Source organism: Calonectris borealis, unplaced genomic scaffold (assembly GCF_964195595.1).
Source record: "Calonectris borealis unplaced genomic scaffold, bCalBor7.hap1.2 HAP1_SCAFFOLD_35, whole genome shotgun sequence".
In the NCBI taxonomy this organism is placed as follows: domain Eukaryota; kingdom Metazoa; phylum Chordata; class Aves; order Procellariiformes; family Procellariidae; genus Calonectris; species Calonectris borealis.
Window position 1 is genome coordinate 1,925,544 of NW_027441451.1, and position 27,617 is coordinate 1,953,160.

The 27,617-nt window shown below is 53.2% G+C and overlaps 1 protein-coding gene and 1 pseudogene across 1 annotated transcript; both read left to right on the top strand.

Moving 5' to 3' along the window:
* The first annotated feature begins 596 nt into the window (after positions 1–596).
* On the top strand, positions 597–1,532 carry LOC142076225 (olfactory receptor 14J1-like). The gene has a single exon (XM_075138604.1). The coding sequence runs from the start codon at positions 597–599 to the stop codon at positions 1,530–1,532; it is 936 nt and encodes a 311-aa protein (XP_074994705.1).
* A 12,864-nt stretch (positions 1,533–14,396) lies between these two features.
* On the top strand, positions 14,397–15,331 carry LOC142076155 (olfactory receptor 14A16-like; annotated as a pseudogene).
* The last annotated feature ends 12,286 nt before the right edge of the window (positions 15,332–27,617 follow it).

Here is a 27,617-nt window from a genome sequence, read left to right on the forward strand (position 1 = left end):
CCTCCATCTCAGGAAGGTGCAAGCCCAAGGCAGCTGGGAACAAGACCGGGGGACAGACCAGGTCCCCTCACTGCGCTCTGAGCCACAGGCAATCCTCTTGCCTCGCAGGACTCACTCTGTTCTCCTGGAGTGCAGCAGAAATGCTGAGGGTTCCTGACATCCAAGAACACTCCCCAGGGGAGATGGGGGAGCTGTCAAAAACCCCAAGCCTCTCCAAGTGCCTTCTGCCACCCCAGTTCCTCAGCACGGGGAGTGCAGGTGCTGACAGGCCCTTCTGCGTTAGGAGCGGTTCCATCTGACCAAGTCAAACGCCAGCACTGGCCCCTGCCCCCACCCTTCCCAGGAACCCACTGCTGCAGAGCAGGGCTGACTCCTCGGCAGCCAGCGGGCAGAGGCCCTGCTCCTCACACCACATTCAGCCAGCACCCACCAGAGCTCCAGCCCCGCAGCTGAGGAAGGATTCCTGGAAAATGCAAAGAGGGGGTGTGCAGCAGGGGCAGGGGCTGTGGGAAATGGCTTGGATTTTGCTCAGAGAAGCCTCCCCTAACTTCTTGTGTTTTCCTCCTCCAACAGGTCCCCATGCACAGAGGGACCAAATGTCCAACGGCAGCTCCATCACCCACTTCCTCCTCCTGGCCTTCGCAGACACGCGGGAGCTGCAGCTCTTGCACTTCTGGCTCTTCTTGGGCATCTACCTGGCTGCCCTCCTGGGCAACGGCCTCATCATCACCGCCATAGCCTGCGACCACCGCCTGCACACCCCCATGTACTTCTTCCTCCTCAACCTCTCCCTCCTCGACCTGGGCTCCATCTCCACCACTGTTCCCAAAGCCATGGCCAATTCCCTCTGGGACACCAGGGACATCTCCTATGCAGGATGTGCTGCACAGGTCTTCTTTGTATTCTTCTTGTTTGGTGCAGAGTATTCTCTTCTCACTGTGATGGCCTACGACCGCTACGTTGCCATCTGCCAACCCCTGCACTATGGGACCCTCCTGGGCAGCAGAGCTTGTGTCCACATGGCAGCAGCTGCCTGGGCCAGTGGGTTTCTCAATGCTCTCCTGTACACGGCCAATACATTGTCACTACCCCTCTGCCACGGCAATGCTGTGGACCAGTTCTTCTGTGAAATCCCCCAGATCCTCAAGCTCTCCTGCTCACACTCCTACCTCAGGGAGGTTGGTCTCGTCACATTTAGTGCTTTCATATTTTTGGGATGTTTTTTTTTCATTGTACTGTCCTACGTGCAGATTTTCAGGGCTGTGTTGAGGATCCCCTCTGAGCAGGGACGGCACAAAGCCTTTTCCACTTGCCTCCCTCACCTGGCCGTCGTCTCCCTCTTTGTCAGCACCATCATGTTTGCCCACCTGAAGCCCCCCTCCATCTCCTCCCCATCCCTGGATCTGGTGGTGGCAGTGCTGTACACTGTGGTGTCTCAAGCACTGAACCCCCTCATCTACAGCATGAGGAACAAGGAGCTCAAGGACGCCCTGTTGAAACTATTTGAAGACAAACTACTGCAGCGTCAATAAGGTGTCCATCATCCTCAGGAAAAGCTCAGATGTTCTTTGGATCATGTGTCCTCTTTTATTCTTTGTTTCTTATACTTCATATATTACTTCCACTTAAATAATGTTATTCTTACCCATCCCCATCAGTGTTTTCGTACCCGAAAGAGCTCAGGTACATATGGAGCCAGGCTCCCTGTGTATGTAAAGGAGCTGGGAAAAAAGACTGCAGCAGAAAATGTTTTGTCTCTGTTCCCATCTCTTCCATCTCCTCTGGAGATGGGGGTGCAGCCCCAGCACACAGGAGGGGTACAGGAGTCACGGGCCCCCCTGCCACATGGAGGAGCAGACACTTGTGGACCTCGGGGCTGCCCCTCGCTGCCTCAGTGGACACATCCTTGCTGCCACCTTCACATGGGGCTGCTGCTTCCCTGGAGCCATGGCCATGGACGACAGCAGGACCTGGTCTTTCCAGAGCAGCACTGCCAGTTCAGGGCCCTGTGGAGAGCACGGGGTGGGAACTAAGACAGGCTGGCCAGGCCAGCATGGACATGCTCACGTGGGGCAAGGGACATCCAGGGAGAAGAGCAAGGGAGCATTTCTGTGCCTGCAGGGAGGAATCCCTGAGAAAGAGAAAGGTCTTTCTGCAGGCACCCACTCGGGGCAGGCTGCTCTGTCCCCTGCCCAGGACTCTGGTGCTGGCCTGGGGAGAGGGGCTGGCACTGAGCTCCAGAGGCAGCCTGGGGTGAGGATCTCCTGCACCCAAGACCAGGAGCTCTTCGGTTTCACTGACCTCCATTTCCTCATGGCATGGGGAGCCTCCATCCCTGGGGCTGATGGGGAGGCTGAGCTCCCTGTGTGCCCCCCAGCAGCTGCTGTGCCCCTCAGAGGGGCTGGGGCCGTGGGGTGAGTGCCCAGAGCTCTGCAGCACCCTGCGGTGGGCACTGCCGTGGGACCAGCCCAGGCTGGGCTGCTCTGCGGGGCTGGGCTGGGGAGAGGGCAGGGGAGATGGGAAGAGCTGGGAAAGGTCTGGGCTGGGCTGGAAAGTGCCCGGGAGAGGACAACACCGATGTTAGCTGAGCTGTGTGACCATGCAGGGCAGGGACATGCTCCAGTGGGTGTGTGGTGTAGAGCCCGGTCTCCTGGCAGGGAACTGAGACAGGCGGGTGCAGGAGAGAGGAGGCTGCTCTGTGCCCTTGGTGGCATGGACAGAGCGAGAAGGTGCCCCAGGGCATTTATCACATCCCCATCCCAGCCTCTTCCCTTGGCCATTTCCAGCACTGGTCACTCATCCCAGTTGAGGGGTGTTTTTGCTCTGTGGCCACCTCCTCCCTCCTGTTGGTCTTGGTACCTGGGTTGGGGGAAGAGCCAGCCCTGCCCCAGGCTCTCTTCTTGCCCAGACCTTGGCAGAGCCCAGAGTGGGGCTCTCTGCAAAGCCTTGCGTGGGCCACGGCTGGGGCTGGGCACTGGTGGGCTGCAAAAGAAGGAGGGCTGGTGGGGATGGACCCTGAGGTCTGGCACGGGGACTTGTGGTGGGGAGCGTTTCCCCACCCCAAACGTACCCTGTGCTGTGCTGTGTCTGCTGAGGGGGATGTGGGGGCACGTGCTGGGCAGTGGGGCTGCACTGGCTCAGGCACAGGTGGGAGCTCCAGCACAGCCATCAGGAGGTGGAAGCAAGGACAGGCTGTGCAGGGGGGATTCAGGAACATGACCTGAGCATGCGGGGATGTGTTTAGGAAAGCCAGAGCTCACCTGGAGCTGATGGGGGCTGCAGGCAACACCAAGAGCAAAATGGAGACCTTCAATCCCTGGCTTTGCAGTAAAAGGCTGAACAAGGAACACGCTGGTGAGTGATGAGGGAGGGGTCATAGCAGCAGACCCAGACGAGGCTGAGGCGCTCCATGCCTTCAGTGCCCGAGTCTTTGCTAAAAAGGTCTCCCAGGCCTCTGCTCGGTGAAGGGGCTGCAGGAGGAGGAGAGCACGTATTGGCAGGAACCTCATGAAGTCCCACAAGGACAGATGCCAGTGTCTGCCCCGGCAGGGGACTCACCCTGGCAATGGCACAGGCTGGGGGCTGCCTGGCTGGGAGCAGCCCTGTGGGAAAGGTCTTGGTGGGCAGGGAGCTGGACAGGAGGCAGCCGTGTGCCCTGGCACAAGGGAGGACAGCAGGGCCCTGGGCTGGACGACCAGGAGCACGGCCAGGAGATGGAGGGAAGGGATGATGCAGGTTACCGTGTCCAGATTTCCAGACTGCAACAGGTTTAGCAAAGGGCCTCCAAGATGGTCAGGGCTGGAGCACTGTGCCTGTGAGGAGAGGCTGAGGGAGCTGGGCTTGTCCAGCCTGGAGGAAGGAAGATCTTGGGGGGAACATGCAGCAGCGTTGCACTGTTTCAGGAAGGCTCAGTCAGGCTCATGTCCGTGATAGAAGACACAAGGCCAAGAGGCAATGGGCTGAAACAAGAGAGGGTCAGGCTGCATACAGGCAGAAAGTTTTCCAACATGAGGATAGTCAAATGCTGGAAGCTGTTTCCCAGGCAGTGTGCATCGGCTCTATCCCAGAAAGTGACCACGACATGTTTGGATAAAGCCCTGAGTCATCTGGTCTGACCCTGCTTTGAGCAGGAGGTTGGTGCAGACACCTCCCGAGGTCCATTCCAGCCTCAATGATGCTGTCCTTCCCTCCTCTTCATGGTTTCAAATTAGGGAAAGCTCTCAGGTTCTCCCTGACCAGAGCAGTAATGCATATCAGGCACAGGGCTGCTTCACAGGTGCCCCCAAACAGCCCTGACCACATCCTTTGCTTCTGTTTTTATTTCCCCCTACCCAAGATCTCCTCTGTTACTGTTGTAATGCCCTCCAAAAAGAACATCCTACCCTCTTAATTCTTTCCCCATTGGCCATGCAGTTCTTGTTTTGTGACCTCTGATGGCATTTCTGAGATAGTTTCTGTGGTATTTTCCACCTTGGGTAGCAATTCCATTCAGCACATCATTTTCTTTCTTTCCCTGTAGTGTCCTGCAATTCCCCATATTCTTATCTTGCTTGAGGCACTGCCCACAAACCTTAACTGCTGATGTGTTGGAGTTTCACTCTGGAGGGACCTTGACACACTTGTGGATTTGGGCAACAGAAACCTCCTGGAGTTCTACAAGGCAAAGGGGTCAAGGTCTGCACTGGGGGCAGAATAACCCCGTGCATCAGGACAGGCTGGGACCTGAGTGGCTGAGGAGAGTCCTGGGGAGAAGGGCATGGAGTTACGATGGATGTCACATGAGTCAGTGGGTTTCCCATTTTGAAAGGAGGATGTGGAGACTGGAAAGTCCCAGAGGAAGTCTGTCATGATGGGGTTAGGAGCCTAAAGCACATGAGCTGTGTGGAGAGGCTGGGGGAGCCGTGCCTCGTTAGTCTGCTGAAGGGGAGGCACAGGGCAGTCTAGAAGCAGGTGGCACCCACCTGGAGACGTGGCAGATGGTATGGAAGAGGCAACGGCCACCAACGTCCTCCTGGGAGCTTCACCCTGGGCATTAGGGAAAACTGCCTAGGAGGGCGGTGCTGCACTGCAGGTAGACACTGAGAGAGGATCTTTGATCTCCGTCTTTGGAGGTTTTCAGATTGCAGCTCCACAAAGTCGCAGCCAGCCAGACTCTAGGGTGGGTTATTCCCCATCCTTTGCTGGCAGGCTGGACCGCAGACCCCAGCAGACCCTTTCCCACAAACCTTCCATGAGCGTGTGCCTTGCAGTGTGCCCCAGGAGAAGGGGTTCAGCTGGAGGTGAGGGGAGCTACAGCAGAGACACAGGGGACGATTCCGGGAGCAACTGTGCGTGCTCAGGAGGTCCCTAGTCCTCCCTTTGGTTCCAAGAAGGGCCAGCTCTGAGGTTTGAGCACGTTGCTCAATAAGTGTCAGCATCCATGTGCAGAGTCTGCACATGAGCCAGGCGTCGAAGCCACCATTACAGAAATAGAAACGGGGCACTTGACCAGCTCCTGGAAACCAGGAATCGGCATGCCATGCCCCCTGACGTTCCTGGGAACACCTGAGCTTTATGTGCGGAGAAGAGTGAGTCCTCTTCTGATGCCTGGCCTGTCCCCTGGCCTGTGTGGTGCTTTAGGCTCTGCAGAGAATCCACACCAACTCTTTGAGGAGGTGAGGTTCATGTTACATGCGGACATGCAGGGCAGGTGACGGGAGCTCAGAGCTTCCTCGATCCCTGCTGCAGAGTTAGCACTTCAGAGACTGGAAATGCAGGTAAAGGTGCTGGAGATCCAGGAGAGTTGTGTCACACAACAGCCACCCTCAGAGGGAAGCTGGAGGTAGTGTGACCTGAAATTATTTGGACTCAAATGGAAGCTCAGATCCTGAGCTGTTGGGACAACATTGGCTGAAGTTAGACATAAACTACTTGACACAACTGTGAGTTCAGACCTAGTTGGCAGAGTTTCTCACACAGGTCGCTGAGGACAGGGAGTTGGGGAGAGGGCAGCACGTTTCAGTTTCCCAAATGCAATGAAAGAGTCGAAAGCATCCTTCCCTTGGGCTCTGGCGTCCCATTTCTTGAGAATCAAATCTGCTGGGCCTTCTGTCAATAATCTTACAATAATTCTTCAGGTGCGTTTTTTTTTTTCTTCTATTTCCCCAAGAGTATCATTATTTACCAAAAATAAACATTATTCTGCCTCAACATAAATGTCTGGAACAGAACACCCTGTATCTGTGGTAGCAACACCGGGCAGTGCCAACTGAGTCAGTATTTGCCATGTAAGTCATGACACTGCACCCTCAGTGACATACCCAGGGCGGTTCAGATGAAGGGTGATCTTGCAAGAGTCACCTTCAGTGTCCCCAGGTGGCAGAGGCTGGATCCCCTTCTCAGGACAGACTCCTTGCCAGGAAGCCACAGCCCTGGCTGTTGCTCACTGGTTCTTACTGGCACTTCGCTTGGCACCCCTTTTGGTGTGTTTGATGCTTTTCCGTGACTGTTCTTTCTGCAGAGAAGATCGTAAGAAGACAACCGTTTCAGAAGTGATGGTCATAAAGGCCCTGCTATAGACAAAAAAGTTTGCCATGAGCTCTAGATGGAGACAGGAAGGTAGTTAATAAGCACCAGGAAGCTCAAGGCCTCTTCTGAAGATGAGTGGCCCCGAGCAGCAGGGATTGGCCCTGGGTAGGTCTGGGAGAGAGGGTGGGGGATGTCAGTGAGAAGCAAAGTGATGCCTGATGGCTTTAGCAAATTGTGAAACCACATCTGAGCCCCAAATGGAAAGCAGTGGGTGTCTGTGGATGGGGAAGAGGAGGAGGTTTGTCCTGGGAAGGGGTCAGGAGGGAAGGCCCTCTTGTGCAAATCAGGGGTGACAGAGACATTTCTATGATGTTGTGTGCATGCCTCAGCCTAGAGACGGGGAACGCCTGCTGCTGGGGGTGGCCATCCTCGGTCATGCCTCAGGAGCTGACCTTGCTCTCTTTTCCTCCTTCACTCCCCAAACTTTGATGGACCTCAGGAAACATCCATGAGTGTGGAGGATACACAGACCTCCTGGTGTGAGGTCCCATCACTGCAGGGGAAGAGGGAAGGCTTTGTGAGACACGTGGGCGTGCAGGGCGATAGCGGTGCGTGTGTGGCAGTGAGTGTGTTAAAGGCAGGACCAAGGCCTGAAATAGCAGCTGGGTGTGGGGGGGCTGTCATGCTGAGGTGGAGAAGGTTGAGTGTTGACTTTGAAGGACGCAGAAGCAAGAGGATGTGCATTTCCGTGCTGGGATATGAAGAGAAATCATGGATCCAAGCAAGTCTGGGGTAGGTCGTCTTGGGTGCTAGAGGAACAATAGGGCTTTGGAAGTAGCCGGATGGGTTGTGGGGAACTCACAGACATTGGCAAATCCTCGGAAAACCACAGCTTTGTGTTTGAAGAAATAGTCAGTGAGGACAGAGAGTAATCGGGAAAGTTTGGGACATCACGGGGTTAGAGGGAGTCAGGGGATCAGGAGGGTGGTTGAAATCTGCAGGGTCACTGGCACAGCCATAGGACAGTGTAAAAGAGTCTGTGGTGGGCATGGCTGAGGACTTTGGTAGGGCTGGGACCCCCAACAGAACTGAGGTCCATGTCCTCTTGGCTATGGCTGCTGTCTCTTCCGCTGAGGCCCACGGGAGGACACCAGTTCCATACAGTCCCTGTGCTTTCTTGCCTCCTCACCCTTGGTAGAGCCTGGGAGGAGTCCTACCACTGACCTGCACTCAGCATCGCAAACCCTCGCATCTCACTGCCCCCAGAAAACGCCCTGAGACACCCATGAGGGAAGAATCCCCGTTCCTAGGGCACTGGGCTCAGGCCTTGGCCATCCTCCTTAAGGAAACACATCAAGGCCTTTCACAGCCACTTACACGTTCATTTTTCTACCTGTATCCAGGGCCTCTGAGTTCCTGCTTCACCAGCCCCCAGGGACAGTCACCTTGTCTGGTCGTTCCCTCCATGGTCTCTTCAGTGATGGCCCTCAGTGGGGCCCGCTAACACCCTCAGAAACTTGGAGGCTTGGTGCTGATTTTAGATCTCCAGAGCCTTGTTCAATCTACTTTCAGTATCTGCAGTTCAGGAGCTTGGCACAAGAGGGCTCCTGAACATGCAAAATTCCCTAACAAGCCAAGTCTCTGGGCACAATTTTCCTTAATTCCTCAGTTCTTGTGTGGTTAATTAGAGAGATTTCAGAAGAGTAGTCAAAGTAAAAAGATTTTTATACAAAATCACAATAAGAAAGGACTTCTTCTTTTTCAACTTTTCTGCCTTTTTCTGCTTCCACATGAAGGGATATCAGCAGTCCCCAATTGATACTGGTCCTGAGCATCTCCTAATTGAGTATGGACATACAGGGAAGCCAAGGCCCTTTATGTCAGACACTCCATGGGAAGTGTTTGTCCCTACCCCAACCCCCCCCATTTCTCCCATCAGCCACCTGAGATTTAGAGCAGCCTTGTTCAAATCAGATCTTTCTCCACTACAGTCAGTAGCTGCGTGTTTCAGCCCATTGGCACCAATTCCCACCCGCTTTACTTGGAGAACGAGCTGCACACAGGCACAGAAAGGTGCTTCTTAATTGCCAACAAGCAGAACCAAAGTCAAGCACAGCTCATTAAAAACCCAAAAGACATTCCTCAGCTGTATATCAAGTCCATGTTACCTCCACCGAAGTCCACTTCCCACTGTGGATGACCATACACCAGTGGAAAACACATTATTGTCTCCAGCACACATCCCAAGACACCTCAAAGCACTCCCTGCCCCTGACTCTGCCCATATTTGCTCTTTGCACCCCGTCAGTCACACACTGGAGTCACAAACTCCCTCGAGCCACAGGGAGAAGCAAAGAGGCAAAGCGAATGAAAAGCTTTCTTCTGAACATGGAAATCGGCATAAACCTGAACCTGTAATGGTTACAGGAGCATCTTCAAGTAGACTCTGCAGCATCTAGACCCACTCAGTTTTCATTGCCTGCAGGTAAATTACATATGACTTCACTGCAGGTGAAGAGAGGGATGAGAGTGATCTCTAATGTTGGACACCTCGAGTGCAACTGCTGAGAGGTCCCTTTCTAGTCAAGAGAGAGAAATGAGGTGTCTCAACTGAGGTGCCTTGGCCTTCTCTGCCTGGCCACCAGCTCCTGCTTCAGAAAGGCTCCTGTAGGACCTGGGTCACATTTCCCTGTCCTAAGGAAGGCCTTCAGCTACCCCCATGTATCTTGGAGGCAGTGGCCACCTCTGTGCTGGCAGCTGCATCAATCCCTGAAAGAAGATGTTAGGCAAAAGTTGAAACATGTCCAGAGAAGAGGTCTGTGTAATGACTGTTGAGAAGTCTTCATTTTCAGAACTTTGAGGTTGGTCTATAAATTCTCATGGTTTTTGTCATAGGCCATGGCCATGGCCATGGACAAGCAAGACGACGACCCTTTCTCTCCCTCTATGGAAATACAGATTTCTACAGCCATTTCCAAAAATACATTTCCTCCCAAGGCTTTGAATGAAGAAATTATTCTGCAGAGCTGCAAGACATCCAGGGAGTCCCGAAGCTGTGTCACTTGGAGGGGCTCGTCCGCCCCAGAAATGCAATCCAGAACAACCTCTGGGACATGTTATTCACCCAAAGCGAAGCTAACCAGCCTTTCCCTCCCCAGTTCATCCTCTGGCACCTTTTGAAACAGGCATGCAACTTTTGCTTTTGCCAGTCGTCAGGGAGTCCCCCCAGTCTCCATGACCTGTCAAAGATGATGGAGACTGGCCTCACTCTGACATCATCTTGCTCTCTCAGCACCCTTGGATGCAGCCCCACCATTCTCATGGACTGGTAACATTTGAGGTTGCTCAAGCAAGCCAGGACTTGATTCCTATCCAGCCCTGACTGTTCCCCTCCAGAGTCCTGCCTCGAGGCACAGAGGCCTGGGAGACCTTGCTGGTGAAGACTGAGGCACAGAGGACATCGAGTATCTCAGCTCCATCCACACCTGCTTTACTCAATGGAGCAGTGGCCACACATATTCTTCTTGACCTGTCCCTGAAGTAGTCACAGCTCATCGTGGTGCCCTTGAAATCCCATTCAAGTTTCAACTGAGTTTTGATATGGACCATCGCCAAGCTTGGAGGATGCTGTCCTTGAAGACCAGCTGCACTGAGCTCTGCTGCCCTTCGGTGCTGCTGACCATTGGATCCCCACGAAAACTCCCCAGAACAGGCCAAAGTCTTCTCCTCCATGTCCACCATGTGCAGTCTTTAACTCTCCTTCCGCACGCCCCTCGGGAGCTGGGACCCCACTATTTCATGGTCACAACAGCCAAGGCTTACATCGACCTTCACATCCCTGACCAGCTCTGTACTGCTTGTGAGTCTCAAATCCGGGTTTGGATTGCCCTTGTTGACCCATCTGGCAGCTGTGCTGAGAAGTGGTTCCCCAGACATAAACCGCCAGGACTGTTTGCATCCTGCTGTGTTCCCCTTCCAGAAAATGCCAAGGCCATTCAAGTTCCACACATCCAAACAACTTCTTCACTTTGAGGGAACCCCACTCGTGACCCTTCCAGCCTGTGTCTCCTGAAAAGCCTCTACCCAGCCATTGCAGCACCCCAAGCTGTGTCACTTGTCCCACCATGCCATGGCACTTCCTCCATGCATGTCAAAAAGCACAGGCTCCAGCTCGTCCTGGCTGTGCCCCTGGCTGAGGCCATCAGTGCACATTTGGGCTGTAGCACTGCAGGTGCAGCCCCAGGCCAAGCTCTCACTTGTCTTGGGCAAACCTGGGACCAAGTGTCCAAGCCCCCGTGTGTGCAGAGGCTTTGCTTCACAGCAGAGACATGCCGGGGTGGAGAGCAGGTGGAAACAGAAAGCTGAACCTGGGTGCCAAGAGAGTGAGCAAACCCTGCTGTCCCCAAGGGCAGAGAGGACCAGGGCTGGGAAGGGCAGCCCTGGCATGACATGGGTTTGCTATCGGTGGGGTCTCTGCTGTCCCCGAGGGCCTTTGGTGGAGGTGAAGCTGATCTCCAGGAATGACAAGGTGCTCCTGACAGGCCCACTGTGACAACTGTTGGTCTGGTCCTTGACTGTGTTCTCCAGGGGGTGAGTGAAGGTTGGTGGAGAGAAAAACCAGAAGTCTGAAGGTGTAGGCACACGCGTGGTGACCCTGGTGTGATGGGCTTCCTATCCATGGAGTGCCCTACCTCTACTGGAGAGAGAAGGGACGGACCTTGCCACGCTGCAGGGGTGGCAATCAGTTTCTGGCCCAAAGGCCCTGGATCTGTCGCAATGCTGCCTGGGTGTCTGTCACACCCTCGCTCTGCATGGGGATGGCTTTCCTGTGTAGGAGCATCGCTGTCCCTGCCAACTGCATGTCGCTGTGTGTGAGAGCCTTGGCACCTCACCTACCATTACAGGCCTGTAACTGGCCTTACATGGAATAACTGCCCTGAAGTGGATTGGGCAATGGGAGAATGTTCAGGACACCACGGCCATTAGAGTCAATGGAGATCTAGTCAACCTGGCGGATGGGAAAGACAGAGAGGAACTGAGCTCTCCCTGTGGTACATGACTCCATCAGATGAATCCCTGCGTAGGCTGCCCAGAACATAAAGAAGAGAGACAGGCTCCATCATCCTAAATGTGGGCATCTGATGCCATTTCCACTGGCCAAAGAGATTCACCTCCAGCCTCCAAGAAGGTGCCCCCAGATGCTGCCCTGTCTCTCAGCATTGCTCCACTAGAGCTTGCAGCTAGCTCCAGGTATCTTGGACCACCTCTGGCACTCCAAATGTCCCCAGGTCTTTGCATGTGACCACGTCAGCCCTGGCCTCCATCTCCATTAATTAGCAGGGAGCTGAGAGAAGGAGCTGACATGCAGGTGTCTGCTGTGTGCACACCTGAGCTGAGGCCAGAGGAATCCCACCTCCTGTGGGCTTGTGCTGTGCGTGGGGGGCAGCTGAGCCCACTTCTAGCCCCAGGGCCACAAGCATGGAATGGGGGCTGAATCCCTTCCCTGGGCACTGCTAAATGAGGTCCTTCCCTGTCCCTGTCCGGGTGTCCTGTCTACAGATGGGCCAATGAAAAGGTGATTCCTGGAGCTGACTCTTCTTCAGATGGGAGAAATGCCCCTGCTGGAAAGAAGTGTCTCTCCGCAGCTGAGGGAGGGACCATCAGTGATGGCTTCAGGCTGTTCCCAGCAGGTTCCCTGGAGGCGCAGGGACACGTGGAGGGAGCCCCGAGGGGGCAGAGCAAGTGGTGCCTTGGGCTGGTCCTCTGCTGCTGAGCTGGGCTGGGCTCCTGGGATGGAGGGAGCTCCTGGCAAGCGGGCAGCGCTGCAGAGAGACAGCTCTGCCCAGGAGCAGGGCTGGGGGCACTGCCTGCAGGCACCGAGGGGAGAGGAGCGAGGCAGAGAGAGGTTAGAGGCAGCCTGGGCTGGGAGGATGCTGAGAATGAACGGGAGGAGAAACCTTCACAGCCCTTGACACGGTAAGTCTCCGGGCGCAGGGCAAAGAAGCTGCAGTGCCTGGAGAGCTCTCCAAAAGCTGGCACATGCCACAGCCTGTGGGGCATTTCAGGAGGTCTCTCCCACCTTCTCTGGTGTGGAGGAGGAGGACATGGTGCAGAGCAGGGCTTCCCTGCTGCACGGTCAGAGGGACAGGGCATGAGGGCTGCCTTCTGCTGGGGGGGACTGCAGGGGTGTGCAGGCAGGGGTGCCCAGGGCTGTCCTTGCGAGCAGGGTCCCTGCACCCCAGGGGCTGTGTGCTGGGGCAGGGACTCTGCCGCCTGCCAGGCTCAGCACTCAGCCTGCCTGGGGAGCTCCCCACGGCGCTGTGGGGAGAAGCTGTGGGTGGAAGGAGCGAGCCCCAGCAGGGCAGGGTCCTTCTGCTGTCCAGAGGCTGCTGCCTGGGTCAGCCCTGCTCACATCTTCAGATCACTACAGGACTTTCCCAGAAGACTTTTGAAGAAGCACAGCAAAGCAGGGGCTACCTGAAAAGCAAGTATCCTGTTCTTTCTACCTTGTACTCTGGGTTGCCTGGGTGGGCAATGGGACATAGAAATTAATGTCTCATGTCAAGAGGAGGCACTGAATTTCCAAATCTGTTACTCTTGGAAGTGAATAAAGCAGGGAGTATGAGAAATCAACACACCGCGGCTTACAGACAGCATCAGTACAACTTCTCCAGGCTCATCAGGGTTGGTCTGATGATCCCATCAGAGCCTGCATGGACATTGTGCAGTGCCCTGCTGCCAGGAGGGGTCTGCAAGCAGAGCTGAGCACACAGCGGGTGGGATGGGGTCTGTGAGCACCGACAGGGAGGAGAGGTGGGGACAGGGAACCAGCTCTCGGCAGGGACAGCTCCAGGCAGCAGAGACCTGGGCAGGGGGTGGGAGGAAGCTGCAAACAAGCACCGGCGTAGGCTCCGTTAAGGCAGCTCTCATTCGGTCCTTCACTGTGGATGTCTTCTGGGCATTGTCTGCTGGGCAATGAGCTGACTCTCCCTTTAGGACATCCCATCTTCAGGACCCCTGACCCTCTGCTTTGCCTGTCCTGCTGGGCTTGCGAGCTGCCCTCCAGAAAGGCACAGCTCTCCTGTAGGATCCCAGGGAGGGCTGAGCTTTCCCTTGGAGGTCAGTACTCTCCGCTCAGAGTCCTTTGCTTCTCTTGTGAGGGACGGTGTCCTTCTCCATCACAACTCCACCTCTGGGGTGGGGAAGAGAAGAGTGTGCAGACCTGCCCTCTGCAACAGTGCTCCCCTGCTTTCATCAGAGCCCAGTGGTTTGGTTTGGTTTCTTTTAATGAGTAATTTGTGTGTGAAGTCATCTTTGAGGCAGCACAAGGGAAAGAGCAGGGCAGCTGGGTAACAGACTGATGGACACTGCAGCTCACCTGACTGCACTAAGCCACAGAGAGCTGAGCCCTTTTGCCTGTCCTGTCTCAAGACTCTTCACATTTTCAGTCATAGAAATGAGCATTTCTACCCCTAAAAAGAACACTCATCAGATGTGATGGTGGAAAATAAAAAACAGAGACAAAATTCTTATAAGGACACGCTAAGCCTCTCTTCTGCAGCCCACGCTCTTGAGAGTCATGAGTGCAGATACTGATCTTTTCCATTAAGGGCGGATGACATCTGACATCCCTTGGGAAAATTGGAGCTGTCACAAACCAGCTGCCAGGTACCCACTGCAGCAGAGAAAAGCTGGCTCCTTGGCCGTGGACAGAGGTCCTGCTCCTCACAGCACACTCAGCCAGCACAAACCAGAGAAGGAAATGCATTTCATTTTTAGGGGGGGTGGATTTCTATGAAAAAAGGAGTGGCTTTGCTTGGAGAAGTCTGTCATACTTTTTCCTTGTCTTTTCCAGTTTTGAACAGTACCCCTATGCCAAGAAACAGCAAATGTCCAACGGCAGCTCCATCACCCAGTTCCTCCTCCTGGCCTTCGCAGACACGCGGGAGCTGCAGCTCTTGCACTTCTGGCTCTTCCTGGGCATCTACCTGGCTGCCCTGCTGGGCAACGGCCTCATCATCACCGCCATAGCCTGCGACCACCGCCTGCACACCCCCATGTACTTCTTCCTCCTCAACCTCTCCCTCCTCGACCTGGGCTCCATCTCCACCACTCTCCCCAAAGCCATGGCCAATTCCCTCTGGGACACCAGGGACATCTCCTACGCAGGATGTGCTGCACAGCTCTTTCTGTTTGTCTTTTTCATTTCAGCAGAGTATTGTCTTCTCACTGTCATGGCCTACGACCGCTACGTTGCCATCTGCCACCCCTGCAGTACGGGACCCTCCTGGGCAGCAGAGCTTGTGTCCACATGGCAGCAGCTGCCTGGGCCAGTGGGTTTCTCACTGCTCTCCTGCACACGGCCAATACATTTTCACTACCCCTCTGCCACGGCAATGCTGTGGACCAGTTCTTCTGTGAAATCCCCCAGATCCTCAAGCTCTCCTGCTCACACTCCTACCTCAGGGAGGTTGGGCTTCTTGTGGTTAGTGCCTGTTTAGGATTTGGGTGTTTTGTTTTCATTGTGGTGTCCTATGTGCAGATCTTCAGGGCCGTGCTGAGGATCCCCTCTGAGCAGGGACGGCACAAAGCCTTTTCCACGTGCCTCCCTCACCTGGCTGTGGTCTCCCTCTTTATCAGCACTGGCATATTTGCATACCTAAAGCCCCCCTCCATCTCCTCCCCATCCCTGGACCTGGTGGTGGCAGTGCTGTACTCAGTGGTGCCTCCAGCAGTGAACCCCCTCATCTACAGCATGAGGAACCAGGAGCTCAAGGATGCCCTATGGAAACTGGCCCAGTGGACGCTGTTTCACCGACAATAACCTGCCTCCCCTTCTCTGCACATTCCCCAGAGTTTATCTGAGGCCACGAGTCTGATTTTTTCTCTTGTGATAATCCTGCTTATATATAATTTTCTGGGTTTATACTCCTTGTCTTGCGGCTTGATCCTGTGACTCTTGCCCAACACTGTGTCAGATGTGGCATGCCCAATAGCAGCTCTTCAATAAAAGGGGATCTCCCAGGTTCAGTGCCTGAAGGCTGGGCTCTTCCCCGAGAGTTGCTTCCAAATAAATATCCAAGGAATTGATATTTTAAAAAGTCTGTTCTCCTTTTTATTCTCAGTGTTTTGGGATTAAGCTCACGGTACCATTGGGTTCCACTGGACCAAACGGTCTGGATTTAAGAGCTCTCCTCTTGGTGTCCAATGGCAGGGGAGATGGTCCATGAGCTCCCATTATCTTCTCACATTTCTTCATGGATGACAAGACTGATGGCACATACCAGAGTCTCTGGAAATGAATTTGGAGGGGTGATGAGAGGAGAGGATGGGGACCCACCCCGGGCCCTGGGCTTGGAATGAATGGAGACTCAGAAGGTGAAACACCCTCCAAGGTGAAGTCCCCCAAAAGTAAAGCACCAAATCGACGTATCCATGGACAAGGACTCTGCAGTGCCATGGGAGTGAGTGGGGACCCAGCAGGCAGAGGGAGGGGAGACTGGAGAGATGCAGGAGGTGCCGGAGGAGGTCCAGGGCCAGGACTGTCGTGCTGTCGTGGGGAGTGGGGCAGGTGGGAGCAGAGGAGGGGGCAAATTCAGTCAGGGTTGGGCATCACCTGCAATATGAAATCAGGAGAGCCAGCGAGTGAGTAGCCTCCATTTCCTCGTGGCCTTGGGGCCAGCAGCATCCCTGGGGCTGATGGGGAGGCTGACCTTCCCATTCAGTTCCATTCACTCCTTCCCATCGGCAGGCAGATATTCAGCCATCTTGGCAAGAGAAACGCCACCATTCCGAACATCCCTCCCTTTCTTCTTCTTCCCCCCAGCTTTTAATTGCTGAACATGACGTCATATCATATGGAACATCCCTTTAGTCACGTGGGGTCAGCTGTCCCAGCTGTGTCCCCTCCCAACTTCTGTGCACCCCCAGCCTACTCGCTGGTGGGGTGGGGTGAGGAGCAGAAAAGGCCTTGACCCTGTGTAAGCCCTGCTCAGCAGAACAAAAACAGCCCTGGGTTATCAACACTGTCTTCAGCACAAATCCAAACCACAGCCCCATACTGGCTACTGTGGAGAAAATTAACTCTATCCCAGCCAAAACCAGCACACCGCTCAGCCCCCAGCATGATGTGCAGGTGTGGCTGGATCACAGGCTGTCCTCCCCCAGGGACATTCTCAGCAGCACCTTGTCCTTCGTGGAGATCAGCTCCACCTCTGGCACAGGCCCCACGGTGCTGCAGAGTCACCTGGGACAGCAAACCCCTCTCCTGACGGGGCTGCACAGCCCTCGCCTCTTTCTCTCTGGCCTTGGGCACTGCAGCTTTTGCTCTCGGGGTGGCAACCTCATCCACCATTCTGTTGCCACCTGCCACCCACTCCAGCATGCCTCTGCTGGGAAGCAAAGCCTTCCCACACACGGGGGCCCATCTCTGGGGACCAGCTTTGCATGGGACAAGTCTGCCCTTGGCCCTGGTGCCCCATCGGAGGGGCTGCAGCCCAAATGGGCACCAAAGCCCCCAGCCTGGGCCACAGAGAGCAGGAGCCGTGTGTGCCATCACAGAGCTGTGACTTCAGTGTAACAAGAGCTGAGGTGGGGAAGGACAGCTCCCATGGCTTTTGTGGTGGGTGGAGATACAATATTTTGAGGAGAGACAAACAGGGAAGACGAGAAGTGGGGGCTGCCTTGTGTGACGTCAGGGCAGTGCAGGTCCATGGAGCTCCTCTACGGCACAGGGAACAGGAGAGGTGAGAGCTTGTGTGGGGGTCAGACGAGAGGCCAGAAAAGATGACACTGCGGTAGGAGTTACTTCTGGTTTGTGTCTGGCCAGCAACAAAACACCCAGAATCACTTGCTCACTCCCCCACTACAACCCCAGGGGGACAGGGGAGAGAATCGGAAGTGCAGAAGCGAGAAAACTCAGGAGTCAAGACAAAGATGGTTTAATAGGTGAAACAAAAGCTGTGTGTGCAGGAAAAGCAAAATGGGGAATTCATTCACACTTCCCATCGGCCAGCAGATGTTCAGCCACTGCCAGGAAAGCATCATGTGTGTCAGTTACTTGGGAAGACAAATGCCATGACCACAAATGTCCCCCCTTCCTCCGTCTTTCCTTGCGGTTCTTTTGTTGAGCATGACATCATTTGGTACAGAATATTGCTTTGGTCCGTTGGGGTCAGCTTTCCCAGCTGTGCCTCTGCCAACCTCTTGCGTACCCCCAGCCTACTTGCAGAGGGGGCAGAGTGTGAGAAGGAGAAAACCTTCAGGCTCTGCAGGGACTGCTCAGCAGTAGCCAAAACCCTGGTGTGTTACCAGTGCCGTTTAGTAACAAACCCAAAGCAGATCACCATACGGTCTGCTATGGAGAGAATTAACTGCATCCCAGCCAAACCCAGGACAGAGCTACAGGTCATAGAGTCAGGGTGAGGAATGAACTAAGTCTTGTTTAAATGACCTGAGGAAATCTGTGGATCCCAGACCCTGGCTCTTATGGGGGACTCGGTCTCCCTGGTGTTCACTGGTCAAGTGAGACAGCAGGATGCAAACAGTCCAGGAGGCTTCTTGTGGAGGTTCTGGAAAAGTTCTTAGCACAGCTGCCAAACGGGCCACCCAGTCTGATGTTCACCTGGAGCTGGTACTCCCAAAGGAGGAAGAGCTGCTCAGGGATGTGAGGACCAGTGTCTGCCTTGGCTGTAGTGACCATGAAATTGCGATCTCTCGGATCCCCAGGGAGGTGGGGAAGGAGAGAAGCAGAGAGCAGATCCTGCACATCAGGGCATGAGAACTTGACCTACTGAGGACACTGGCAGGTGCGAACCCATGGAGGCACTGTCAGGGCCCTAGAGCAGCCTCACTTGGGCCTCCACTGCATCTCTGCCCATGGGCCCAGGAGACCACTGAAGCCCAGGCCTGAGGTTCAGCCCCAGCTTCATCTAAGCTGTAGGTGTTCGGGTCTCCAGACACAGCCAGAGACACAGCCTTGCCTGGCCATGGACCTTGTTGATTGGGACTTGCAGAGGCACTCCCCAGCTTGAGTCTTTATGGGGTGTCCAATGAAATGACACCATCGCCCTCCAGGTGCCAGACCCCGGCTCATTCACAGAGGCCTAGGGCCTTTCTGCTGCCTTTCCTCCCATCACTTGGTCAGGTTTTGGGAGGAGAGGACGGAAAAGCAGGTGAGGTTTCTGGGTGCCAAGGATTGAGATGGGGGAGCAGAGTCCTCACATGTGAATCGATCTAAAGGCTATGCTAGTTCACAAGTGTTCTCTTCAGCTCCTTTCTCGGAGGCCTTAAATCTTCAGCAGGAACCTGGAAATGCTGAGATCCCTCCACCTCCCTCTCTTTTAGCAATTAAGTTGATAGAACCCAAGTCAGAGGCTTTGTTTAAATTCTGTTTAGAGCCTAAAGCACTGTCTTGGCAAGGCTCCTCTTACACACTCCAGGACACTGCCGGCCACCTTTGTCACCAGCTCACACTACTGGGTTTTGTTTTGCCTTCTGTCCCCAGCACCACCAGGGCCTTTTCTGCAGAGCTGCTCCCTCTGCCACTGCAGGCTGTCAGTCTATCGCAGGTGCAGGACCTGGCCTTTTTCCTTTGTCTATCTCATGAAGTTCCTGAGAGGACAGTGGATACAGGTGTTAAACTGCACAGGGCTCTGGAAAGTCCCCTGTGCCACCTCACCAAACCCCAGTACGTCCCCTGGCCTCCAGGTAGAGCATGGCCCCTTCACCCTGCTCTCTCAGCCTCATCATCCAACTGGTGGGTTACCCATCTGTTTGTCTCCCTCTCCAGACTGGAATGGCCTGACTTGGGTACAAGAATATTGAGGGAGACCACGCCAAAAGTCTTGCTGAAGTGGAGGTCAACGACATCAACTGTTGTCCCCTCATGCACAAATGCAGCTACTTCATCATGAAGGCAACCCGGTTGGCGAGGCATGATTTACCCTTGGTAAGTCCATGGCCATGCTCTTCTCTTTCAGGTGCCCAGAAGTGTCACCCAGGAGCACTCATTCAATGGCTCACCCCCCACCAAAGTGAGCTTGTGCAGCCTGTGGTTCCCTGGGTTGCACTTTTGGCCACTTTCAAAGATGAGTGCAACTCTTGCTTGTCCTCACTCACAAGAGACCTCTACCAATCCAATGACCTTTCAAAAGGGATATTCCAAAGAAATATTGGTCTTGCCCTGTAACTTCATTACCACTGTTCTGCCTGTTATACGGTGTATTCAGTTTCTCTAATCTTTCATATAATTTCACCTGTCCTCATACAATGACCATTTCTGATGTCGCCTTTGCAGATGCAGACTCTCTAGACAAAGGCCCATTCCATTATTTGCGAATTTTCTCATTTGTTCATTCAGATAACTCTCACCTACTCAGGGACTTAAAAGCTTGCCTGTCCTTCAGTAGTCTCATTGGCTCTTTAGCCAATTCTTTAATTATGGTTGTATCTAACTTTTTTGTATCTATCTCAAACATTTCTCATAAGATTATCCCTTGTAGAAAGGCAACTTCATTAGAGACAGCTTGTACTTAGCATATGGTTGAGGAGTGTGTTTTATTCTTTATGAAACTTTATCAAGCTTGGCTTTTCTTTGCTTGCAAATAGAAAATATTCTTACGTGGCCTGTGTGCAGCCAGTTCTCTGAGGAGAGCAGGTGGGAGATGGTGCCATGGAGCTGTAACACCCAGCTGCAGAGATCAGTGGAGAAGTCTGATGCAAGGAAGAGTGATGTAAGTCCCAGATGGCCAATGAGAGAAATGGTGAGGTTTGGGAGGTGAGGAGCAAAGTTCTGCATACAGAGTCACACCTCAAGGGACTGCTTCTCCTGCCTGTCCAGACCTCCTGAGGAGACACCCTGGATCACTAGCTCTTGGAGAATGTTTCCATCACTTCTTCTCTAAACTGAAGAGTAAATTTAAATTAAAAAATATTTTTTTTAGGTGCACTTTGAAACCTTCCTCTTTAACTACACTTTGAAATTACTCCAATTAGCTGTACAAGCTTGGAAGACCTAAAGAAAACTACAGGAAGAGAAAGAGCTCCTTAAGGCTTTCTGTATTTTAATGAGACCCATGGTGTATTTGGTGCTGAGTCCTTGAAGCTCCCATGATGAGAGGAGAAAGAACAAACCTCTCAAGAAGTCAAAGTCAGAAGTAAAACTCAAAGTACCTTGAAGTATTAATGGGTCCCACCGAGGGCCATTACTGACAAAGCCTCCCCATGGCCTCGTTAGAGCAGATCATTGGAGGCCATGCTTGCAGGTAGGCAAAGGCACTGTGCAGGTGGCTGTAATGCTGAGAAAACCCTTGGTTTGTTTTAGGAAGCAGAAAGGCCAAGCCCTCACCCCCAGGCCCTGGGAAGGCAGACCCTGTCCCTCACGCGTGGCTCAGGGCTCTTCTTGGGGGCAGTTGGATGTGAGGGTGAGCCATGCCAAGGGTAGGAAAATTCTATGGTACCTCCCGGCCTCCCAAAGAAGGGGCAAGGAGGAAGAAATGAAGTCCAGAGCCTCAAAAGAAAGTTCCTCCCTGTAGGCCTTGGTGGCAGAGGCAACTGCCTTAGCCAAGGGGACACAGACCTCGCTTTTGATGGGCCTTTCAGACTTGCCAGAGCCCTCAGCCATCTCTGCTGCAGGCTGTCCTACACTGTCCCATGCCTGCACCTCTTGCCCTTCAGGCTGTAGACACCCATCTTGCTTTCCCACCTAGCTCTCACCCCAGCATTTCTAGACCTTCACTCATGTCTCTCCACGCTCACTGGCTTTTCCTTGAAACACAAAGGCATGGGCTGATCCAGACTCCCTCTGGGTGACCTCTTACACCACAAGGCTACCCTTTGAGTGAGAGTTCTTTTTCCTCACATCCAGTCTGAACATTCCAAGCTGTGCTTTGTGGAGGTTTCCTTCTCTTCCCACTACCAAGGTTGCCTTCCCTTTGCACTGCCAAGAAAAGCTCCATCATCTCGGAAACCACCCTTCAAGTAGTTGACGGCCACTACTAGAGAGCCCTGAGCCTCTACTTCACCAGGCTAAAGAACCCCAGGTCTCTCAGCCTCTCCACAGAGGCCCCAAACCACATCCTGGCAGATGTCCTCTGGGGCCATTCCAATTCGTCCCTATTCCTCCAGACCAGGGAGGCCCTGGTTTTCCATTTCTTCTATCTAAGAAAAAATTCTATTCTATTCTATTCTATTCTATTCTATTCTATTCTATTCTATTCTATTCTATTCTATTCCATTCTATTCTATTCCATTCCATTCCATTTTCTTCTCTCCCAGAAGATATGGGAAGGCTGTCATTAGGTCTCCCCAAAGCCTTCTCCTCTCCTGCCTTTGCACCTTTGCAGCAAAGGCAGACAACGGCACCCTGGCCTGCATTAGGCAGAGCACTGCCAACAGGTGGGTGGAGGTGATCCTTCCTCTCCACTCAGCCCTGCTACAAGTTGTCTTGCTGACTTCCCTCAAGGGTTTCTACATCCCCACCTCACTCCCACTGCAGCCAAAGCTGCCCTCCACATCTTCCACCAGCTTCTTGTGAGAAACAAGTCCAGGAGAGCATCCCCCCATGGCAGATCAGGGATCACCTTCCACCTTCCCTCTGACTGAGGCCTTCTAGCAGAGGTCCACGGCCTTCAAAGTCCCCAGTGACTACCAAGTCCTTTGTGTCCCTTCCTCCAGCTTCTAAAGCAGACCTCATCCTCTTCCTAATCTTCCTCAGGCGGTTCGGTGATGCCGACCATAAGAGCATTGTACATGGAGGAGTTAGTGATCCCCCTAACAGTAAACCTGAAAAGACCCTGGCCTGCATGTGCTGCGCTGTGGTGGGCTCCACGTACAGCTTGGTCTTCAGGCTGTGTTGTGCTGAGCATATCCCTGGGTCACAGGAGAAACTTGACTGCAACAGAGGAATCTGCAGGAAGCTCCACCTGGTACTGGTGATGAGGCCAACTGCATGTCCTTACCTTTACCAAACACTGCAGCAACAAATTTGCATGTGAACAGCACTTCTTAGGGCAGGAGAAAGGACAGCTAGAGTTTGTTTTCCTGTTTGTCGCAAATGAGAGGTTTTGCGGCCACTTGAAGAATCACTGGCAAAGATATCAGCAAAAGAGATTTTAACAGAAATTTAGAAAAGCGCGACTTAACAGAATTCGCTGGCAAGGTTCACTCTATTACTTATTACATGGATTAAGCATACACAGGGAAAATCCTGTCAGAATTGAGTTGGAGTGATTTATAGAAAGACCGAGGAAAAAAGGGTAAGGAGACCCTCCCGTTGAGTCACGAGGTTCAGAGAAGACCCGGCTGGATCCAATCTTAGTCTCAGACTTGGACAACGGTTTGTGTCTCATACAAAAGCGATAAGGAGACCCTCCCGTTGAGTCACGAGGTTCAGAGTAGACCCCCTTGCTTTCTAAACTCCTTCTCAGAGAGGAGTCTAGGTGCGGCTGGACCTACCCCTAGTCTCAGACTTGGTCAACGGTTTATGCCTAAGGGGTTATATGTGTTTAGAGCAATTTGAAGTTCATTTACAGTTTTAAGGTAGATCAGAAGGTTTTGACAGCACTGAATCATTGACTAATTTAACAGTTACAAAGTGAGGTAATCACTACTTCTGCTAAAGTGACTTGATTACAAATTATGCTTATTACTGGTTATCTAAATCAATACACACAAACACACACACAGAGAAAAGCTCTAGATCAATTCACATAGAAGGGCCCAAAACTGAATAAATTTATAAAGGTCTAAACCTAGATAAAGGTACCTGTTAAACATTCCCCTCGAGTCAGTGAAATACTCATGTTAAATGTCTTGGCATTTCTCAACGGATGAAGGGTTGAGCCCCGAGGACTGTCTCGGCCGAGGAGTGTTTCAGCCCAGGTCCCGGTGGTCCTCCGAATATCACAAACTCGAGAGTTTGCAAAACCTGCGAGGCGTCCAACTCGGAGGGAGACTCTGGGCGCAGCCTGCTGCGGTCCTGGAGAGCTCAAAGGGTCTCACTTAGGACCACTGTTTATAGGTTTGCACGGCTTTAGTCATCCGTGAAAGTTCTCAGGATTTCGGCAACAATGATGCCGTTCCACTTGAGTTAAGACTCAGATAGGGGCATCAGGGAATGACGAATTGTCCCCAGTTTTGACCCCCACCTTGCTTAGGTAACAGGAGTTCTGGTACGGTCAGGGCCGTTCCACCACTTCAGCCATGCAAGAGTTCTGGGAACAGTCAAGAGATGCTTCACCGCCCAACTCATTACACAAAGGCCAAAGTTTATCGGGAGTTCCTGAGGTACAGAGTGACCCAGGGAAAAAAGGTGTGGGGGGAGGAATGCACCACCACAGACTGGCAACATGAGGGTGAATTATTTATAGCCTAGTGGGCCCATGACATCTCAGGCCATCAAGAAAGAGACACAACATATAGATGGGCTCGTGATCGAGGGGTGGACTTGACCATGGACACTATTGCACAGGTTATTCATGAATGTGAAACATGCGCTGCAATCAAGCAAGCCAAGCGAGTAAAGCCTCTCTGGTATGGAGGACGATGGCTGAAATATAAATATGGGGAGGCCTGGCAGATTGATTATATCACGCTCCCACAAACCTCCCAAGGCTACAGTAGAGCGATTTATGTTTGATGATGCTTTAGTCCTTAAAAAGAGAAGCACACAATATTTGAACTTTTTGAAAAATCATGCTTGGTAGCAAAATTAACCTGAATTAAATCGGACGTATTAGGACAAAATTCAGCTGTGTCTGGACTGGCGAACCAGTGATGATGCCCTCTCATTTCCTCCTGCTCACCAATAGCTACAACACCGCTGTGTTATCAACACTGGTTTGGTCCTAAATCCACAGCACAGCACCACACGGCTGCTATGGAGAAAATTAACTCCAGCCCAGCCAGAGCCAGGACAACAGGGGAGGCTCTTGTTTTGGGAGGGTGTGAGGGGGAAAATAGTGAAGAACTGTAGAGTGGGGAAAAGGGAAGCAGGGAATGAAAGGTGAGGAAAAGGATGTCATCAGGGCTGTGTGGGGTTCCTGTGATGCAGCCCTGCACCCAGTGTGAATTATCTCCACACTCAGAGGGAACTCGAGTGCTTTCCGTAATGTTGACGACATGAAGGGGAAGGAGTGAAACTTTCATTCAGTCTGGAAGTGACCTTGCAAGATGTCTATAGACCAACATTCTACTCAAAGCAAGATCACACCAGATTGCTTAAGGCTTTATCCCTGTGGGTCTTTGAAACTTAGAATCATAGAATCATACAGGTTGGAAAAGACCTTAAGATCATCGAGTCCAACCGTCAACCCAACACACCATGTCCACTACACCATGTCCCTAAGGGCCTCATCTACACGTCTTTTAAATACCTCCAGGGATGGTGACTCCACCACTTCCCTGGGCAGCCTGTTCCAAGGCCTGACCACTCTTTCAGTAAAGAAATTTCTCCTAATGTCCAATCTAAACCTCCCTTGGTGCAACTTGAGGCCATTTCCTCTCGTCCTATCGCTGTTACTTGGCAGAAGAGACCAACACCCACCTCGCTACAACCTCCTTTCAGGTAGTTGTAGAGCGCGATGAGGTCTCCCCTCAGCCTCCTCTTCTCCAGGCTAAACAACTCCAGTTCCCTCAGCCGCTCCTCATAAGGCTTGTGCTCCAGGCCCTTCACCAGCTTCGTTGCCCTCCTCTGGACACGCTCCAGCACCTCCATGTCCTTCTTGTAGTGAGGGGCCCAAATCTGAACACAGTATTCGAGGTGCGGCCTCACCAGTGCCGAGTACAGGGGCACGATCACCTCCCTACTCCTGCTGGCCGCACTATTCCTAATACAGGCCAGGGTGCCGTTGGCCTTCTTGGCCACCTGAGCACACTGCCGGCTCATGTTCAGCCAGCTGTCAATCAGCACCCCCAGGTCCTTTTCCTTCGGGCAGCTTTCCAGCCACTCTTCCCCAAGCCTGTAGCGTTGCCTGGGGTTGTTGTGGCCCAAGTGCAGGACCCGGCACTTGGCCTTGTTGAACCTCATACAGTTGGCCTCGGCTCATCGATCCAGCCTGTCCAGGTCCCTCTGCAGAGCCTTCCCACCCTCCAGCAGATCAACACTCCCGCCCAACTTGGTGTCGTCTGCAAACTTACTGAGGGAGCACTCGATCCCCTCGTCCAGATCATTGATAAAGATATTGAACAGGACCGGCCCCAGTACTGAGCCCTGGGGAACACCGCTCGTGACCGGCCGCCAACTAGATTTAACTCCGTTGACCACAACTCTCTGGGCTCGGCCGTCCAGCCAGTTTTTTACCCAGCGAAGAGTGGACCTGTCTAGGCCGTGAGCCGCCAGCTTCTCTAGGAGAATGCTGTGGGAGACAGTGTCAAAGGCCTTACTGAAGTCCAAGTAGACCACATCCACTGCCTTTCCCTCATCCACTAGGCGGGTCACCTGGTCATAGAAGGAGATCAGGTTGGTCAAACAGGACCTGCCTTCCATGAACCCGTGCTGGCTGCGCCTGATCCCCTGGTTGTCCCGGACATGGCTCGTGAGCACCCTCAAAACCAACCGCTCCATGATCTTCCCCAGCACCGAGGTCAGGCTGACCGGCCTGTAGTTCCCCGGATGCTCCTTCCGGCCCTTCTTATAGATCGGCGTCACATTGGCGAGCCTTCAGTCGTCCGGGACTTCCCCAGTTAACCAGGACTGCTGGTAAATGATGGAGAGCGGCTCGGCAAGCTCCTCCGCCAGCTCCCAGAGGAGGATTGTCCTGGGAATATGGCAGGAAGAAAGGCCCTTCTTGTACAAACAGGGATGATAGAGACATTTCCATCCTGTGTGCACGGCTCAGCCTGGCAGAAGGGGAATGCCCACTGCTGAGGGGAATGTGCTCAATAGTGTCCAATGAGCTGACCTTGATCTCTTTTCTTCCTTCACTGCCCACAATTGGAAGGACCTCAGGCAAACATCCATGAGCCTGGGGAATGCCAAACCTCCTGGCCTGATGTCCCATCACATCTTGGTTGTTTCAGGAGCATTAGCAGGGCTTTGGAAGGAGCTGGACAGTTTGTGGAGAACTCACAGCCGTTGCAGAACCTCAGAAAACCACAGCTTTATTTTTGACGAACTAGTCAATGAGGACAGAAAGTCATCAGTAAAGCTTGGGACATGATGGGATGAGAGTGAGGTGGGCAATCAGGGCTGGTGGTTAAAATCTGCAGAGAAAGAGGCACAGGCACAGAACAGTGTAGGACAGCCTGTGGAGGGGATGGCCCCTTTGTGGGGGCTGGGACCCCCCAACGGAACTGAAATCCTTGTCCTTTCGACTATGGCTGCTGTCTCTTCCACTGTAGCCCCTGAGAGGACACCAGTTCCTTACAGCCCCAGCACTTCCTTGCCTCCTCACCCACCCTCCACACAGCCTGGGAGGAGTCCTACTGCAGCCCTGCCCTCGGCATCGCACCCCCCACATCTCCCTGCTCCCTGGAAGAGCCCTGAGCATCACAGGAGGGAACGGATCCCCATTCCTAGGGCATGGGGGTCAGCGCTTGAGCATCTGCTTGATGAAACACATCAAGGCCTTTCACAGTTGCCTGCACATCTGATCTTCAACCTGTAAGCAGTGCCTCTGCGTTCCTGCTTCACCGGCCCCCAGAGACAGTCGCCTTGTCATCTCATTCCCTTCATGATCTCTTCAGTGATGGCCCGCAGGGGGACTAAATAACACCTGCAGAAACTTGGAGACGTGCTGCTGGCTTTTCCTTCTCCAGAGGCCAGTTCAGTCTTCTTTCAGTATCTGCAGTTCAGGACCTTGGCACCAGAGGGCTCATTAACATGCAAAATGCCCTACCCAGCCAAGTCTCTGGGCATAACTTTCCTTCACTCCTCTGTTCTTATGTGGTTAATGTGAGAGGTTTCAGGAGTGTAGTCAAAGTGCAAAGTTTTCAATACTAAATATCAGTAAGAAACCATTTCTTCTTTTTCCCCTTCTTCTTTTTCTGCTTACACATTCCGTGATACCAGAAAACTCCAACTGATATTGATCCTCAGCATCTCCTCACGGAGGCTGAAGATGTAGGGAAGTCAAGGCCCTGTATGTCAGACTGGCAGTCTTTGTCCCTAC

What these genes read in the sequence shown, in the direction of transcription:
- LOC142076225 (XM_075138604.1), top strand. Translation starts at nt 597, where the DNA reads ATGTCCAACGGCAGCTCCATCACCCACTTCCTCCTCCTGGCCTTCGCA.